The sequence below is a fragment of the Amblyomma mixtum genome, chromosome 4 (assembly GCF_055824585.1).
Source record: "Amblyomma mixtum isolate Tamu chromosome 4, ASM5582458v1, whole genome shotgun sequence".
Classification (NCBI taxonomy): Eukaryota; Metazoa; Arthropoda; class Arachnida; order Ixodida; family Ixodidae; genus Amblyomma; species Amblyomma mixtum.
In genome coordinates this window covers 114,916,141-114,934,975 of record NC_143015.1, presented here as the reverse complement: position 1 = coordinate 114,934,975, position 18,835 = coordinate 114,916,141, and the positions used below count along the sequence as shown (strand labels likewise).

The 18,835-nt window shown below is 44.4% G+C and overlaps 1 protein-coding gene across 6 annotated transcripts in view; it reads left to right on the top strand.

Annotated features, from left to right (window-relative positions):
• The window catches only part of LOC149347986 (voltage-dependent T-type calcium channel subunit alpha-1G-like), a 362,795-nt gene that overhangs the window by 299,549 nt on the left and 44,411 nt on the right, over nt 1-18,835 (top strand). For 4 of the 6 annotated variants that reach the window (XM_089587828.1, XM_089587829.1, XM_089587831.1 and 1 more), the window contains 4 exons: nt 1,480-1,665; nt 10,559-10,715; nt 14,411-14,566; nt 17,848-17,965. In XM_089587828.1, the coding sequence (XP_089443954.1) occupies nt 1,480-1,665; nt 10,559-10,715; nt 14,411-14,566; nt 17,848-17,965 (617 nt within the window). Of the gene's footprint in view, nt 1-1,479; nt 1,666-5,609; nt 5,728-10,558; nt 10,716-14,410; nt 14,567-17,847; nt 17,966-18,835 lie in introns of all 6 variants that reach the window. The other 2 variants (XM_089587830.1, XM_089587827.1) reach the window with 1 other exon arrangement.

Sequence of the window (18,835 nt, the reverse complement as noted above, 5' to 3'; positions counted from 1 at the left end):
TGTAACTTTGGGAGCTAAAATGACCGCGCATGTTAATGCATGCCCATACTAACGCGATTTCAGATACTATTCCATCCACTGCTTGAAGAGCTCTTATGTTGCTGAAAGGCACCGAACAGAACTCCAAATAACCGTGCATGACACTCGGCGCAACTTTTAGCAAGGACTAAACGACAACACTTCTCCGATCAGCCAGAACAGCTATTTTTAGAACTGCCATGAGTCTCAGCCAGCATATCTTGGCGCTGTTGTCTTGAAAATGTGACGTCAGTTCACTGCCTAAAAATGTTCGACAATAACTGAGCACACGTTTATCGTTTTTTTTTTAGTATTCTCAGTGTAGCTTTTTTACAATAAACTGATATGAACCAGAGGAGACTGTGAAGAAAATTTAGAGGAAGCAGAAGTTAGGCTTGATACCATGTACGCCAGGCAGAAAACGGCAAAGAAAATGGAGGCTTACGGTGACTTCATGCTGTTTTCGCCGGAATGGGGCGAGGAAGATTCCGCCCGTGGTTAACATTCATTTCCAAATCACTATTAGCAACTCATTTATTTCCAAACGTGTAATCAATTCTTAAGTTTGGCCCTGCGAGCGTTATCAATGCGAGAGCATTATATGGCTCTGTCGCGTCATCAAGAAGTGTCCGCAGATTTTGTCCGCACGATTACGTCGTGTTCTGCAAATAAATGTGTGAAAGGGTGATTGTGGCAGATAGTGTGTGATGAAATGTTGCCGTGGGAAAATTTTCGGTCATGAGGAGTGATTAGTTAATTAATTGAAAGCGAGACAACGAGCAAAATACACTTAGACGTCAAAATAGCCTGTACGTCGATATGGCACATGGACGTGAGAACAGCCACGGACGTCGGTATAGTATGCGGACGTTTTGCATTCGCACTGCTCCAGTGCGGGTCGCCGCAGTGATCTCAGAGTTGTTTTTTATCACTATTTATATTATTTGTGCTAGCAAAGTTTCTGTGTGCACGAAGAGAAAAGCGCGTCAATTAAAATTGCCCTCAGCGACATGCGGTCTACAGCGATATAAACTCAAGACCACTGGCGTGTCTTGATGCGAATTTCTAGTCCCTTCTTTGGCACACTCGAGCAAGGAATTATCTTAAGTAAAACGAGCTTCTGGGCAAGTTGGTTACTTTGTTTCCGCATCACTGCAGCGTAAAAAAGACGAGCACAAAGGAAGAAAACACTTACGACACGGACAAACGCTGCACTCACAACTGCGAGTTGTGAGTGCAGCGTTTGCCCGTGTCGTAAGTGTTTTCTTCCTTTGTGCTCGTCTTTTTTACGCTGCAGTGATGTGGAAACAAGGAATTCTCGCTCTGCGTTTTCAATGGAGTGATGCAGATTTCAGCTTGTGACATGATTATGGGATGGCAAGGTTGGCACAGAACTTTTATGAGCAAAGCAAAGCACATGCGTGTTGAATGTGCGCTCTTTTTCTCCCGTCCCGACGGCAGCATAGTGGAGCTCTGCCAGAGCAGTGGGAGTGGTCTCTCGGTGCTGCGGACGTTTCGACTTTTGCGGATACTCAAGCTCGTCCGGTTCATGCCGGCTCTGCGACGACAACTCTTCATCATGCTGCGGACGATGGACAACGTGGCCGTGTTCTTCGCTCTTCTGATATTGTTTATTTTCATCTTTAGGTAAGGCAAGAAAAACTTACCGCCATCTTTGTTCCACTTCGTTCACCTCGCGTTCTATAGCGCTTTACTAAGCCCTTACTCGGTAAAACGTCCCCACCTATATGTTTACCATTAAGGAAGCTGCAGTTTGTAACTAAGGAAGGCTCTATGTAGGGCACACAGGATTTCATGAAGTGCGACCGAGTAAACTGCAAACTCTTTTTGGCTGTGTCCCAAAGGACTTGTGTAAAGGTAGCAAGTGCTTTTGATAGAGTAATGCTAAAATAAATAATTAAGACAACAGCAAAGGTGTCTTCCCGATACATGTTATGGTAGGGCGGTACAACCTGCCATGATGTGTGACAGGAAGTTAGGTGGGCCCTTAGTAGGCAGGTACTTGGACAGTGCAGCAGGATAGTGTTCACGTAAAAACATTTTTGAGCCTAGTTGAAAACTGATACAATTATAATGTGAGAAAACTTACAGACATGCAGTCGTGCAGTACCCTGCAGCAAAGCCCACTATTAAGGATTAGTTGTTTGCATGCATTTTTTTCTTATTTTTAGCCTTTATGCACGTACTACAGATTGTATGACATAATGACGATGTAATATCAGTGATAGCTGTTCTGATGAAACTTTACTCTGCACCTACTGTGATAGCCTAAGTGAAGACTGGTGTATGAAGTTATGAAAAAAGATCACACCTTGACTTTAGGTGGCTGCCATTGAGACTGCACTCTTGCCAGCCAAGCACTGCGTACTTTTTCACATAGTCAATACACAACTGTAATGGTAATTGGTTATATTCGACATGCCTGAGTCGGAGATTTTTCGGGAATTGTATCTGCAGCTCTGCACAGCTAGTAGTGTGTCCTGCTGCTTTCTGCCCTGCATCACGCTTGACACGGACACGAATCTCACGTCGCTTCATGTTTTCGCGTAACAAAAACCACTCTTACAAAGAGCTGACGTATTCACGAACACTTCTTCGCCCGGGTACTTAAACTAAAGCTAAACGGAAGTTGTCAGCCACGAATCATTATCTCTTAACAGAAAAAAATACTAGTCAGAGAAGAGTGTTCGTGCAATCTGTGAGACAGGGGGTAGTGTACATTTTGTGTGGAGAATTCCTTTCGCAAGGCCGTTCGGCGCAACAGCAGACCACAGCCAACCAACGTCACGTGCACAACAGACTTCCAAGTACAACTTGGGACCCACGGGGCAGAACAATTTTTTTCTCGCCTTCGTTTTTACCAGCTGTTTTGAAATAATGAGCAGTATTTTTTTCTTTATTTCACCTCTCACATTCCTCACCACAACGTAAAAACCCTTGCTGCCTGCCTTCACGAAACACAACCCAAGGGGTCTCTATCGGTGTACAGGGCTCCACAAGGCGCTCTCATGCATACGCTCCTGGAAACCATTTCTGGTTGCGTCGTTGTCGTTTGGTCGATGTGTCTACAAGATGTACTTATAGCTTGCACGAAGTTAACGTGTGGAAATTTTGGAGAATTTATTTAGTCCTGCCTCTTACAACCATCCACGCCATCTAAGGTAAACTTCAAGAGAAGTTATGTTCAATATAAGCTCGTCTGGGAATAGTTTTGCATAGTAAAATAAAATCTTACTCAAAAAAGAAAGGCACAAAAAGAAGTTTCAAAAGATTTCAGAGATATGTATTAAGAGTGATAGCTAGCGGTTCTTTCACAGCCATTTGTACTGCTTATTTGGATGTCACTGTCATGCCTACTTAAACACTCACCAAAGATAAATTGCTGGAATAGTAGCACCCTCGGACGCTTGAATTTTTGTGTATTTTTTACTGCCGTAATGGCATACGTTACTACGCAGCATTCTTACATTTCACTTGTCCCCTGGCTCATTATCCAGCATGGAACTAAGCCCTTGTACGGGTCCCCTGGCTCATTATCCAGCTTGGTACTAAGCCCTCGTATGGGTTCACTTGTGGACACATCACCCAAACGACTCAAGATGTGCGAAGCATGAGAGCTTCTTTTTCTCTTCAACCGCTGCATTGCACGTTGGTGTAAACCCACCCATCCTTGGCTGTGTACAGACCTTCCCACTGCGCTTTACACCTCAGGGCGTTGCCTCACTGGGCCGTGCTTTTTGCCACTCACACCGTTCTGTTCCCGTCACTTCAGCTGCGCTGCTGCAGCAAAGCAAAGAGTATAGCTAATAACACTCTGCTCACATTTGCGAGCGCAGCTTCAAGCCTTGCAAGATGCCCTGCGCATTGCCCATCATCAGGCTGGACCTTGCCGCCACAAGCTTGGCTCTTTTCTGTTGTCAGGACAAGTATTGGAAGCATAGCTTTTTCTATCGTAAACATTTCAGTTCACGGCTTGACAGTGCAGATAGTGTGCGCTGAAATTAAGCGTTTTAATCGTTACAGAACTTAATTTACTGCATTTTGTGTGAATGTAAACGTGGATACCTAATAAGAAAGAACAGTTGGCTCAAGAGAAACAGCTTTTATTGCATGTTTACACAAGGAGCCATTGGAGAGTGAAAAGCAAAATTTTTGTCCTTTGCGCTCTGGAAGCGATAAACTCATAAAGTTCAGACTTGATCCGCGATTTATGATGTAGCGGCAAAAACTAACATGCTCAACCCTAATTATGCGGACGCTATTTGTTCAGTTTTCGTCCGCTGTGCTGCGGCCACAGAATGCGTGACTGGAGATGTCCTTATACACGTGTGGACCTTTCTTATCGTTAGAGATTTATAGCATAGCACGGTCCACAATTCGCTACCGCGTACTGCCTCCGCGGTGCACCACTACGCACGCGCTGATTGGTCCCTATGAGGCAGGCGCTTACGCAGAGGACGGGAACGTGGCGCCATCTGGCGTCCCAATGGCGTTCTACGCGCTCGCAGTGGCGTCCACCGGAAGCGGATCACAGTAGCGGATCTCGGATCGCGCTCTGCTATAAATCTATATTATTAATGATCTAAGCCAATAAAAGTGAGGAACATTTCCATACAGCCAACAGAACTTCTGTTTATCAGGAGCTCTACGGAAACCTTACGTCAAGTGCCAGCAGCAACGTTTGTCACGCACATTAGACACCTTTAGCATACCGTGTACGGGGTTACTGTTACCGGTACCGGGGTGCCGGCAGCCCACGCGCAGCCAATGCGCATGCACAGATCGTCTTGACGGCGCCAGATGGCGCCACGTACCCGGTAGCTGCGCGCGCGCCTGCAGCATCGGGACCAATCAGCGCCTGCTCACCGGCGGTGGGCGGGCTCCCGGTACTCCGGTAACAGTAACGGTAACACGGTACACGGTATGCTAAATGTGTCTATTATGTACAGAGCGCATCTGACGAAGGCTATTGACAGCTGCACGCCTTGGAAGGAAAGCATAATTACCCGCCTGAACAGGAGGACAGTAAATTTAAATAGACTATTGTGCTGCGCAAGACTATAGGTATCTGAGTATTCCATGCTTCTAGTCAATAAGCTCTTTTTATTCTTAGTATCGATGTAAGCTATCAATGTAGGTATTCGGTTCAATATCGTAATGAATATTTTGTAAAGCGACAATAAATATTTGCTTCTCGGACACACAATTAGTGTTCACATTCCATTTGCCTTTATAGATGAGCATGTTCGACTCCTAAGCAAATTAAAAACAAGAATTTCGGATCTCAAATAAAACCTACGAGAATTACAGTTTAGAGCACGAAAGAAACGCCTTTCATGGAGCCTGATTTTTGTGTAACACTTATCAAGATTTTTCCGCATATTTACATGTCAAGAAGCAGCCATGCACAGTATACACACACATGCAGTATCATTGTTTGTAAATTTAAGCGTGCGCCTCTGTTAAAACGGAGCTCTTACCACTTCAAGGCTGCGCACCTGACCAGTGTGACGTACTACATGTGTTGTGCGCATACTCCATGCACAACACTTCGCCCCCCCTCCTTGCAGCGTTCTGGGCATGAACCTTTTCGGCTGCAAATTCTGTGTCAAGGAACCCGACGGGACCGTGCAGTGCGATCGCAAGAACTTTGACTCCCTCCTCTGGGCACTAGTTACCGTTTTCCAGGTACACAAATAGAGTCTTCTGCATCTTTTTTATTATTTTTTGTCCTAAATTCCTCGATTGCCATCGGGGGACGAGCTCGGCAAGCTGCCAAGAGGAGACAAAGAGGTGATGGGAGCCCAGAGAGGCAGTCGGTGAACGGCCGCGGCGCCAGGACTATAGTCGCGCGTGGGGTGCCTCCTCATACCTTGGCCAACATTCCCAGTAGGTGTCCGGTGACTGCAGTGCTTCTGCGAGGTATCTGGCATCCGTAAGGCTGTTGTCAAACAGTTCCGAGCAACAGTTCCTGTCAAATAGAGCAAACTAAACTCGAATTGGCACAGCCACAAGGCTTGGATATGTGTTCTGAGTTTCTCTAATCATGTTTCGGTGAAGCCAGATTTCGAATTCTAACCACTGTCAAACCTGTTCGACATAATTGAACCGAAATCACGAACTTATTCAGGATAACCATGTCCTTCTTTCTTACTGTAAACGCAGCGACTGTCAAATGACAAGCAGAGGACAAGATTAGATTTTGCGAAATATAAAGTGATTGAAAGCAAGAAGTAAACCCTTTTTTTTTAATTACACTGCCAACTTTGCATTAACCTAAATTTTTATTGCGGTTTGCATTGGGGCGTCCTTTTTACACTAAAGGCAACAAATTTAAGACAGTTTACTTCACTGTCTACTGAAAAATACGACAGAAAGTATTTCGGTCCGACAGACTTTTATGTACTATTTCAGACCTGACGACAAAAATTCTTGTCGTGACGACAGGATTTTTGTAGTGTGTCCAGTCCTTTGTCGTAACGACAGAGCCAGTTCTGTCGCGACAGCAGATAGCTTCGCAATACTACAGAAAAGTATGTCGTAACGACAGGACGACAGAAAATTTTGTACGTTGGGACCGGCTCTGTCGTATTTTTCGACTGTGCTCCGGTAATCATCCATTAAGCTTGATCATCACAGGAGCTCACAACGCAGGCATTAGTATGGAGGAAGTCGCCTGTAAAACACGCTTCTACTTCTTTAAAAGAAAGTGTACCAGCAGGCCATTATTCTGTGTCAATTCAGCGTAGAATTCAGGATAGACCACAGAAGACCTCGAAATTGTGCACAAAGATGAAAGTTCAGCCTGTTTTTCAGAGGGCTTGAAGAAAACCTTAACGACACCGGATGCGTCGCACGAGCACTGCAGTTGCCCCAGATCAAACGGATCACCGTGTTCCCTCTGTGGCAAAACCCGCACCGGTGTTGTGTCAAACTGCACACTGTAGGCGTTCGACCACCCCAGCGACATGTCGGCCCCGTACCCCGTAGCAGAAAGCGCTGATGATGCCCTTGTTCTTCGCCAGACCAAATGCAAACCCCTCGCAGCTACGAGTGCATTTCTCCAGGCCTGTGATCACACTCTCTCTTTTTTCTCTCTCTCCGTCTTGGCTGTGTCTGGCTGTTGGTGTCTGTATGTTTGTATGTCTGTGTCTACGTGTTACCGTGGATGCCTTTTTTTCTGTGTTCATCTATGTGATAACCATAGCTTACTAAAGAACCCAGGTGGTCGAAAGTCGCTTTGGGACGTTAAACCCCTATAAACCAAACCAAACCAAACCAAACCAAACCAAGGTTCGATGCAGAAGAAGTGAATGTTCGTGGCGAAAGATATTAAAGTGAAGCAAACTTTGAACATAGCTTTTTGATGCTCCAAGTAAAATATGCTTTTTAATCAACTCTTAACGATAATGAGGGCTGGTAGTCGCGTGTTAGGTGTTCAAAACAAAGAAACGAAAAAATTTTCTTTCGGAAGGGCGTTTTTATACATGTCACTAGGAATTTAGGGCAGGAGATGTTATTATTGGCCACTCGTCTCGCACGCCACAAAAAATACACGGCGGCAATGTGCCTGACACTGTAAACCACGCCTAAGGACGGTCGAGCAAGGTCTTAACTCCATCAAGTTATTGTAGTACGGGAAACAACCTTGTCAAAAGACATTACAAACTTTTTCCGTAATCAAAGTAAACATCCTTCGCCGCCCCGGGTTTCAATGCCGCTCGAGGCAGTATTACGATGAAGTGTTTTTCTGCTTGATACGATTCAGACGGAAATGTTCGGAAGTTTTCGTGTAAGTTAGCCTTCATATTCGACCTCAGGTGCGGTTTCAGGTTCACCGCTGTTTCCGAGAGATGTCCGCCTTAGTTTGCCGGGAAGGGCAGCTGAAAGCATTTCATGCTTAATGATCACGGGACTATGCACTCGTGACTCGTCTCTCGTGACTTATTAGGTTAATATTAGCTCGAACTCAGCCGAACACGTCGACGCTTGACCAGGCCGTTGCAGTAGCCTAGAGAAAATTACGTTTCCACTCGTGTCAACACTGCCAGTGCTGTGAAGACTTCTGCTAGTGTGGACATTGTGTTCTTCTAAATCTACCTCGACAGTTCTACGTGCTGATACTTGTAATTGCAGCCGCACTGTGTAAGAGCACCCAAAGCAACAAAACCCCGTAGACTGTGTGCCATTAAAGGTGGGTACCTCTTTAGTGCGACGTCCGGATGTGGTCACATGTTTTAAATATAATCACTGGGCAAGTTTTTCCATCCGAGACTATGCTGAAAGGAGATAACACATAATTACTGCAGCGGCCGTTAGGTCGACTCCAGGGTTTACTGCGCTGCCCTCATTGGTTGTGCCGCCGCTTGCAGGAGCCTACCGCAGTGGCAGCAATCTGAGCAGGGTGAATGTGTGTGCGTCCTGTGTGTGGGCTGCTATGTGTGTATCTGTGTGTGCCTTGGCTTTTTGTGTGTCCTGTTCGTCGCCTGTTCATTGGGCTGTTTTCCTTGGCAACGTGCTAGCTTGCCTGCAAGCCACCCGCTGCTTTGGAGACATGTGCCTGTTTTGCTGTTGTATGCCTCGTGACCTTGCCGCCGGCTTGGCTTTGGCTTTGTCTGCAATACCCTTCTTTTTTTATTTTCATTTGGCGCTTTTTTTGGCTCCTCTTTTGTTTCCCCGGCTATTTATTTTATTGGTGGATTTATTGGCATTACTCGCTTTGTGTTCTCTTTTTAATTTATTGCGCTCAAATCTGGAAAGCAGCAGCTTCTTGTGAAAGGTGCAAACACTGGTCGTCTATTCACGTGGTGATGTACTGTGCTACAAAAAAAATTAAAGCCAGCAGTATTTCTTCATCAACTCTTCCACCATTTCATGATAGGATTTTAATGCGTCTATCAACGACCTTTAGAGGGGAAAATGCCAAAAAGCCTAGCATTGCCTAGGCAACATTGCCAGTCAAAAATAGTCCCCCGAGCAACACATTAGCCACATTTTCCAAATTGACCTTACGGTATTGCATATATTCACATTTATTTGAAAAAGCGAGGACGGGCATGCAGTCAAAAAATGACTCAAAATTCCGAAATAGGTATTAAGGTCAATGCTAATCTGCAGTACAAAAACCATCTAACATCAAAAATGCTTCTGCTTCATCATCAGGCGCTTTTGTAGCACGTCTGCTTCCTTAAATTGCAGGAGGCAGTGCGTACAGACCAAAAGCTAAATAAAGAAATGCTGCACATATCTTAACGTATTTTTCGGCCCGTTTCTCAATTTCACATGTATCTGTTTCTACAGCTTAAAGTGCGACTCTAATCGCATATCGGCTGAATGGGGAACTCAGTACAGCCTGATGTCAAATAGTTACGCAGAGTAGTAGTAGTTTACAAGTGACATCAGCGGCCATGTTCGTTTCTCATTTCTCGGAAAGGTAGTTTATCCCTGCCATTTCTCATTTACCATTTAGCGCTGAGGCTGCGTTCACCTCACTAAAGTGGAGTTGATGGAGAAAGCGTGCACGTTGCAGCAGCGGCCGATCACTTTTCTGTTTTTTTTTCTAACGCCTTTTTAAGAGAGGCAGAGGCATCGTTTCGTGGTCCGTGTCTGTGGTGGGTTTCGTGACGTGTGTCCGCTTGTGGTCTCTTGTGAAGGCGCCAGCCAGGACATCTTTTTTTTTCTCTGTGTTTTGTGTGCAACCTATGACTTCTTGTCTCGTGTGAGTGGCTCACAGTGGCTTGTCATGGCTTTCTGCTTCTGCTTTTTATAAGCAGTCATTGGGACTCACCGGCAGCAATGAATTCTCATATCTTAAGAAGCGATGACACAAGTCTTGCGTAGGAAGTTTTTGTAACGATCTAAATCTGAACAGTTGCTTCGCGAAAACAACCCTACAAAGGATAGTGCGAAAGTTACTCTACGTCATCCATGCTTAGAACAGGGCTTAATACTTGAGGTACAAACTTGGACCCGCTGCAAGCCAACGATAAGTTTTCACTTGTCATCAGAAGCTTAAAAGCATTACGCAGAAGTCTTAAAGTCGAAAGCCATGACAGGCTTTTGCAGCGCAAAAAGCACATCTGTGAACAATACAAATTATGCACCATTCGTGGGGAATTCCGAAGCTGCACTTTGTACAAGCAAATTTTAGACTTTTTATAGAGAATTATAGCTAAAATGGCAAAGACTTCAAAACCGTGTTTAGCATATTGACGTTAACCATATTGAATATTCAAAGGCGACAAATAACAACAAAAAGTCGCTTGGCAACAAACTATTAAAATGTATTACATATATCGTAGCCGTTGAGCCTATTGCTCATATCTGCAGCTATTTGTCTAAAGGTCAGGAACTCCACGTTGAGTGGTCACTGGGCGCTCTGAGAGCGAAACAGATAGTAACAAGCTTTAAGAACAACGATGGGAGAGGTGGACAGGGCTATGGTGAGGGATTAACTCTGCTGCTGCGTTTCGGTGGCAAATTCCGAGAGCAGGTCTGAGCGCCCCGTGTGTACACGCAGCTGCTTGGGGATGCATTTGTTCGGCGGTAAGTTTTGCGTGCGGACGGACGAGTCGACGCTTTGCACGTGCACCGACCTGTACAACCCGGCCGTCAAGTGCTTCTGCGACCGGAAGCACTTCAACTCTTTCCTCTGGGCCACGGTCACCGTGTTCCAGGTGAGGCCCCGTGTTGGGCACAAGCTTAACCAAGCAGCACGGGTAATTGGCCCAGTATTGCAAATGGATGGTTAGCGGTCTTTGCCAATGTGTGTCCAATATTGGGCCAATTACCTGTACTGCTAGGGTTAGCTCTGCAGCGTGGATTCAGGGCCAGACACGTAGCGACGATGCTGACGACGCGGGCACTGAATAATAATTTTGACTTGGTTTGGCCTGCTTTCAGGCGAGGATATGCTGCGCTACTGACAGGCATGTGCATAGAACTTTCTCGAACCTCGTAATATTCTTTTTAGCACATTATTGGTAAGGCACATTGGACGCTTATCATGGAACACAGTTGAATCAATAAATTTAAATTAGGTGTGCGACCACCTAAAGGCCTGCCGCCGCGATGGCTCACTCAGGCAGCACAGGTCATCGGCCCAATACCGGAAATGGATGGTTTCACCGTGGTCCGTTGTAGGACCAGTTTTGCCAATACGTTTCCAATATTGGGCCGATTACCTTGCCGCTTGGGCAGTGGTTATGGCGTTCGGCTGCTGACCGTAAAGACGTGGGTTCGATCCCGGCCGCGGCGGTCGAATTTCGATGGGGGCGAAATTCTAGAGACCCGTGTACTGTGCGATGTCAGTGCACGTTAAAAGACCCGCAGGTGGTCGAAATTTCCGGAGCCCTCCACTACGGCGTCTCTCATAGCCTGAGTCGCTTTGAGACGTTAAACCCCCATAAATCATAAACCTAAAGGCCTAGTGCGCGCAAAATCAGAAGACACTGATACGCTTTTGACATTTATCTCCTTGGCTAAGGCCAAGAAAAACTATGCTATGTTAACGTTAACTGTGTCTTTGATGCTTGAGGTAACATCATAAGGACATTTTGTTGATAGATCGTCCTAAATTGTTACACAGTGCCCCCCGTCGTCTGTCACCCTCTGCACTCCCGTAGCTGCAGTGCTTTCCAGTTGTAATGACCTACCAGCTATTTCGCTTAATGCTCCTACACTCTAAGCAGGAATACGCCCTTAGATACTCTTTGTGGGCTCTGAGTTCGCTCGTGCAAGAACCTTGACGGCATGCGGCTTGTGTGTAAGTTGCTGCTTTTTCTCAATGTTTCGAAAGGCCACAGTCACAGCTGTGAGCGCATGTCTATCAAGACTCCCTTCTAATGGTGTTCAAGTTGCGTAAAGATTGTTCGGAATGAACTTTACGCTCAAGCTGCAGTGTTAAAAAGTTGCTCGATGGTATTAGAGGCTGGAGCAAGCTCACATGAGGTGATAGGACACAACTTCTCGCGCCATAGCAAGTAACAAACCATTGTAGGTATGTCAGTATCCGTATGTCAATATCCGTTCCCGTTGCTCTTGAAAATTTAACTGCTGTTTCTTTAGGCACTGCAAATCAAAAATGGAGTGACTGAGAAAAAACGCAGATACTCATTACATCCCTAAGTCAGCATTTCCTGACAGCTGTAAGAGCGAACAGAAACGTTGATACAACTGCTTTTACTACTTAAGAAACTGCCTCAGTCATTACAGAATCAAACGTTTAATGTGTAGCTGAACCTGAAGCTCATCATTATCCGAAATTAATGCATATGGTGTCCAGTATTTAAAAGTTGTAGTTCATGAAAACCTTCTTATAATTATCGATTAGACATAATTTGTAAACCCAAACATATTTTGACAAACGTAATGCGCAAATTGGTTCGGATGCTGCAACTTAAGTAATACCCCTTTTGCCGCTCCCTTATTTAACACCCTCGTGGAATTTTAAGGTAATGAACTGAAGTGAAGTCATACTAGTTATCTTCATTTTCTGTTTTTTAGGAACGTCGCAGAATATGTATCTTTAATCAGAGTATTCACTGACGGCCGCCATGGGCATCTTTTTCACTGCAGCCAATCACCTCTCAGTATTTAGGCTGCGTTCACCTCTTTCTTATTCCATTAACGTACACTCAAGTTTCATGCCTACACTTGGCTCATGCATCAATAATAAGTTCTTGCACGTAGCTGACTTTCGAGCTTTGCGGTTTTTCCGAATTCGGTACGAGCCACTTAAGAACAAAAATAAATTTAACTGTGAAATTATTAATTTACCTAGTTGTTTTAACAAGACATTAATATAGATTTGGTACTTACAGATAAGTAGATTTTTGTCTCAGATTAATAAATATTGAAAGCAGGCAGCCTCCTTGAGCCTCACATCTTAGGCTCGCCTTAATGGCCAAGTTCTACGTACATTTTTCTTTGTTCATGCCACAGGCATTACGCTTATCTCGCTTGACGGCTACTAAAATATTTTTCATATGTCAATGTTCTTGCATTTCTGCTCTAAATCTTCTTTTTCCACCATCAAGGTCTTGAAACTTGAGCTGGTTGTTTAAACAATTCATAAGACCGGTATTCGAGCTCGTCTGTTTTCTTGCTTAAAGCTTACTTGCATTAGTAGCTTTAGAAATAAGGAAGAACTAGTTTTCAGTTTTTTATCATTATCACCTTGTGGTATGAACAAAGAAAGTTTAAACTACTTTTTATTTCTTATCGTTATTTTCTTCAACAGATGGTCAAAGAGTCAAATAGACGGTAAATCAACTTGTATTTTTGCTTTGTATGAGAAGTTGCGCACCTATTGCATTAATAATGTTTTCATTTCTTTAGCAGCTAACAACTTCACAGAACCGCATACTCACAAAGTCAGGCACACTTAAACCTTGTTGCAAAGACGAGGTCAGCACTTGATCAGCGTTCTTCTCTTGCAAGTTTAGTATCTTTTTATACAAGCGAAAGATTTTAGGTGGCTGCTTGCACCTAAACATTTTAAAACCTCGTGGCTGTACTTATTCATATGTCAGAGCTGGTAAGTCATATCTGCTAAGCACTGATTTGTCTCCTCTTGTGTTGCTGGCGCTGGTGATGAAGTTGCCTAGCTTTTACAGTGCGATGTAAAAACCGGAACCATAAGCACGTAAAAACCACGCCTAATGCTCATGAAGAGCAAAGCTTTCAGCTCTGTGCATAATATTTCATAAAAAGCTATAATGTGGATTATACATAAACATAGTGCAATTTTTGCACTGTACGTATTCTGGAGCGCCGTCATGCATCGTATCTTATGCAACGCTTCTTAAATATATTTATAGCAGCTTTAAAGTAAGCACTGGATGCTCTTTCAACCAGTGCCGCCCGTGTTTAACTGTAACTCAGATGCGCAAGTAAACCACCTGACCGAAGTTCATGCGCATGTAAGCCTACGGAAGCCTTTATTCATTTATCTGACTGAAATTCATGCGCCTGCGAAAGCATTTTATTTAATTATATATTGCGCTTATCAGGTAATGTTGTGTCTCATGACGCGGCAACAAAATTTGCCATATTTTCACTCACAGCCAAGAAAAACGCTGTGAAAAGCATCTGGAGAACCCTTATTGCAGTCGAAAGTGTTCTCCAGATACACGGACTATGGTACTAACCACTACTGTGGCCATCCTCGTGTAAAGTTATACTAACAGTAGTCTTCGTGCGAGCACTCTTATTTGACTTCTTTGCAAATATCTGCAGCAAAATTACTTTGCATGTGGAAGCCTCTGAATTGACAGTGCGAAGATTGATTCTCGTCTTTGACAGTTTTTTTTAATGCATGCATTCGAGCGCATTTTTGTGAAATTTCTGCCGTTGGTGCTGTTCTGGCCAGATCCTGACCCAGGAAGACTGGAACGTTGTGCTGTTCAACGGCATGGAGAAGACTTCTCCGTGGGCGGCCCTGTACTTTGTGGCGCTCATGACGTTCGGAAACTATGTCCTGTTCAACCTTCTCGTTGCCATCCTCGTCGAAGGATTCTCAGCTGAGGTGCACATCTTGCTCAACCCTCCACATTGTTATTAATGCGAAAACATTATATGATTATGTCGCGTCAGCAAAAAGTGTCTGCAAAAAGTGTGCGCAAATTTTGTCCGCACGATTACGTCGTTCTCTAAAGATAAGTGTGTGAAAGTGTGGTTGTGATAAATAGTGTGTGATAAAATGTTGCCGTGGAAAAATTTGGTTCATGAGGTGTGGTTGGTTAATTAATTAAACACGACAAAAAGCGAAAAAAACAACACTTAGACGTCAAAATTTCTACGGACGTCGATATAGTACATGGACGTCAGAACAGCCGCGGACGTCGATATAGTATGCGAGCGTTTTGCTTTCGCATTGCTCCAATACGGATTGCCGCAGTGATCTCAATGTTCCGATACCTAAACGTCATTTATTGTGAAATGTTATGGCAGCTGATCCAACTTACTCATTGTTCTGTTGCCGCGTGCAACCTTACAGCGCAGCTGTTAATTGCCTGTCTGTGGGCTGAACGGCGTCGGCGGTGCGGCCGTAACCGGTCACGTGACCACCCCTTGCGCTTGCCTTGCGCTCCATTCTGAGCAGCTCTAGGGAGAGACGCGTAGCAGCCATGCAACAGCAGGACACCTATACTGTACCGTGAAGGGGGGGATTAAAGAAGGGATGAAAGGAATGAGATTACGACATTCTATAATGCGTAATTACAGTGCAGCTGCTTAAAGTTCACAGGATTATTGCAGCACTCGATAAACGTAATAGTAAACGCGCTACCCACATCCATAGGTGCAAGCTCCGAAACAGAAGCGCAGCTCCAATTCTGACAAGATCCAGTTGTGATAGCCACTTCAATACTTACATCAGCATAAAAAACATCAATAACAAAACTTCTACATACGAACGCAGGAATCACACAATCACTGCGGTGTGCTAATGCATATTGTTTTTGTTGTGCATATCTTGAAGAAGCTCTTTTTGTTTATCCTAGGCAAGCGAATTTGCCGCCATCATAAGGCTGCTAGCATCCAGAACTGTCTCATCACGCGTTATAGCGACCATGGTTTTAGTGCATTAAAGTCCAGTCTAGAATTACCAACTGTAAGAGCTTCATGACTACAGTGCTTTTGTACGATTGCTCAATTAATTTTTTTTCCCCGGGCAGCTTTGCCATAATTATCTTCAGGACGTTAGTGTACACATAACCCTCAGCTCCGCAAAGTTATTTAGTTGGCAGGCGCACAGTATTTTATTCGCTTATTATTATGAGTTTCTTTTCCAGAACCTTAATTTCATTAAAAATCCATGCAGCTTATTACTACATTGGCCGTTTATTAAGGTTCTACATAAACCTATGATTTTATTATTACACGTGACAAAAGTAGCCTGTCCTGAGCTAAAGACACTTCATGTGAACACAAGAAAATGTGCTAATGCTACTGCCATTGTATTCCGATCCATAAACGGTCTTTCAACCTTTTGAACGTTGTGCGTAAACTCCTGTGACCGATATATATAACCATGGTTTTTACACCCAGACAACAATCTTAATTACTAAGCGTGAGTCTCAAATCAAATAAAGAGCTTCGCGTAGTTTCATTTTCCACAGCAGCTTCTACCCAGACAGTTCTAATGTGGTATGGAAAATAAACGCCAGCGCTGACTAGTGTTTATGCCCTGGTCTTTCGCTGGCTCGTAATCACTTAGTGAACCGAGCGAAGGTTTCGCAAGAAGAATACGCCTACGACCGTGCGGTAATATTGGCGGGAACACCTCTATGTGCTGTTTTCACGACACAACTAATGTGGGCGCCACTCGAACAGCTGCCCAGAAATGACGTCCAGCACTACCGGGATTTCATGAAGACCGTGCAGACTTGCGTTTGGCAACTAAACTGAGTGCCTGCATCCGTGGTGCGTGCGTGCGTTCGTGCGTAATGACAGAAAACATCCTCTGCATGCTCCTTTCCTGTAAAAAAAAGCTGCTGAATATCGGGAAGCTTGAAGTTTAGGGGAAAGAAGGGAGTAGAAAGAGAACATGGATAGGATATAGTGTATGAAAAACAAGAGGCCAATTCTTCCTTGTGGTGCTGAGTAATAGATGCGGTCAATCTACGCCCGGCTTGTATCACGACTGGGTTGAGCCCACATGTTTCCGAGCTTATGGCCTCGCACCTTACGAAACGTTTTGCACTCCTACTTGTCTGCCTGCAGAGTACATAGGTTGGCAGCGTTTCCAAAGACACTGTTCTGATAGAAGGAGTAGGGTATCACATCATGATAACGAAATAGATTTAATGGGCGCGCTGTTGTGCACTGTTCGAGGACATGATCATTGCCTACCCCGGCCAGACAACAAAGAAGCGGCCACAGGCACATGCTATAGTTCTCGCTTTGACTCTCTCCCTCCTGCGCGCTGTCATTTGAGGTCAGAAAGCCCTCACGTGCTTTGGGCGCAGCTTGTGATATCATGAGGGGACAAGCTTGACATATATGAGTGAAACTGGAACAGATGCCGAAACGTGATAAACATGGAGAGGAGATATCATTACGCAAAAAAAAAATCTACAATCGGAAGCTCTATATTGGTAACTTAAAAGTAGTGACGAATTTAAGATAGAAAGTACATAACTACCAGCACAGCTGGAGACAAAGGGAGGAACAAAATTTCAGCACAACACCAAGCCCTGTGTTAAGAAAGCAGGATGACTTCCCTTCTGAAAAAAGCTCTATGATGCAGTAGCCTCGTACAGGTTTTGTCATTCATATGCAATGCAGCAATCATAAAATATAGAAAATGCATGACAATGTAGCACACTGTATGGCATGAGCATGATATGTGTATATTATTTTACGATAAACATTCTGTGAGGTTAATGCGTCGTACAGTTTTTTTTTTTCAATGAGGTTTAACATGCTTAATCAGATATTACTAACACACGAAGAGATGCCAGTTTGATGGAGCAAGAAAGTAGCATAAGAGCTGTTGTCGACCTCTTCAATTCGCTCTTTTTGAACCCTCCGTTTGAAATTCCTGAATGCTGCTTGATATTCCAGTGCGCTTTTAAAGCTCTACGGAGGTTTCTGAATCTCTGCAAATACTGGCTGCTGAGGCGCTAGAAGGGAGCTATTTCGTGGGCAGAGCACGTTTCGAGAGTGTTTACAAATGCAGTCCCATAAAGGGTATTTCAGCAGCGCTTTAAAGAATTCTGTCCGCATTGTCCATCTGTGCACGTTGCCGGGCACTCGTGTCATCTCTCTTGTGGTTGACTTTAACTCTCGTCTGCTGGGTCGCAGGGTGACCGCAAGAAGAGCACGGAGGCTTTGAAGGACACTGCTGACACAGAGGCAGACGGCGATAAAAAGTGCGCCTCACAGGACGCTGAAGATGACCCAAAGGACAACATCATGAAGGGTACGGCTTGGTGATTTTAATGCAACAGCAATAGAAGCCTCATCGGAAATAAAATGAGTCGTCGGAAGCTAAATTCGCTGACTGGCTGACTAATAGAAATAAATATTGCCGTAACTGGGTGTATAAATATTGCCGTGACTGGGGCGAGCAGAGCAGCTTCGCTGGTCACTGCACGAGAGCACCTTGTTATCGCCACAGCCGATCACGCTTCGTGTTAAACTTCAACACACTCTCGCACTGTGCATACTGCACATCGTCGTCTTCATCAACTTCCATTTGCAGCGCGAACAGGTCAGATCAGCTCAAACCTCGATCAGAGGTTAACCTGCATCTAATATTTTCGTCAGACGTTTGGACGACCCAGCAAAGCAAAACTATGAGCCAATCAGGCTAAACACATGCTTTCGCACGACTACTCGGTTTAACTACGTCAAAACCCTACCACTTTTTTGAGTATGGGTGACTTCAGCGATTGGCACTGTAAAAATGGTATCATAGCTTACCAAAGTTTATCAGAGTTACTATTTGAGCACTGAAACGGGTAGTTTATCTAAAAGAAGGGAAAATTGATGCACTGAAACTTCTACTCACCGGCTAACAAAAAATTGCATGAAAACCCTTACAGTCCATGAATCGAGTGAACTGGAATACGGTCATGATGGCCTTGCTTCTCGGCTTTGAAAAAAAAAATGAGTCGATGGTTGATATCCAGCTGCGATAAATCACGACTAAGGCTTGCATTTCTATGATACAAGCGAGAGTATATAAGAACACTACCAAGATGCCAAAGGTCAGGACATCTACTAAATATGAGCATCACCTTAACGTTGTTCATAACCCCGACTTGTATGTTTTTTCTTCCGTATCTGC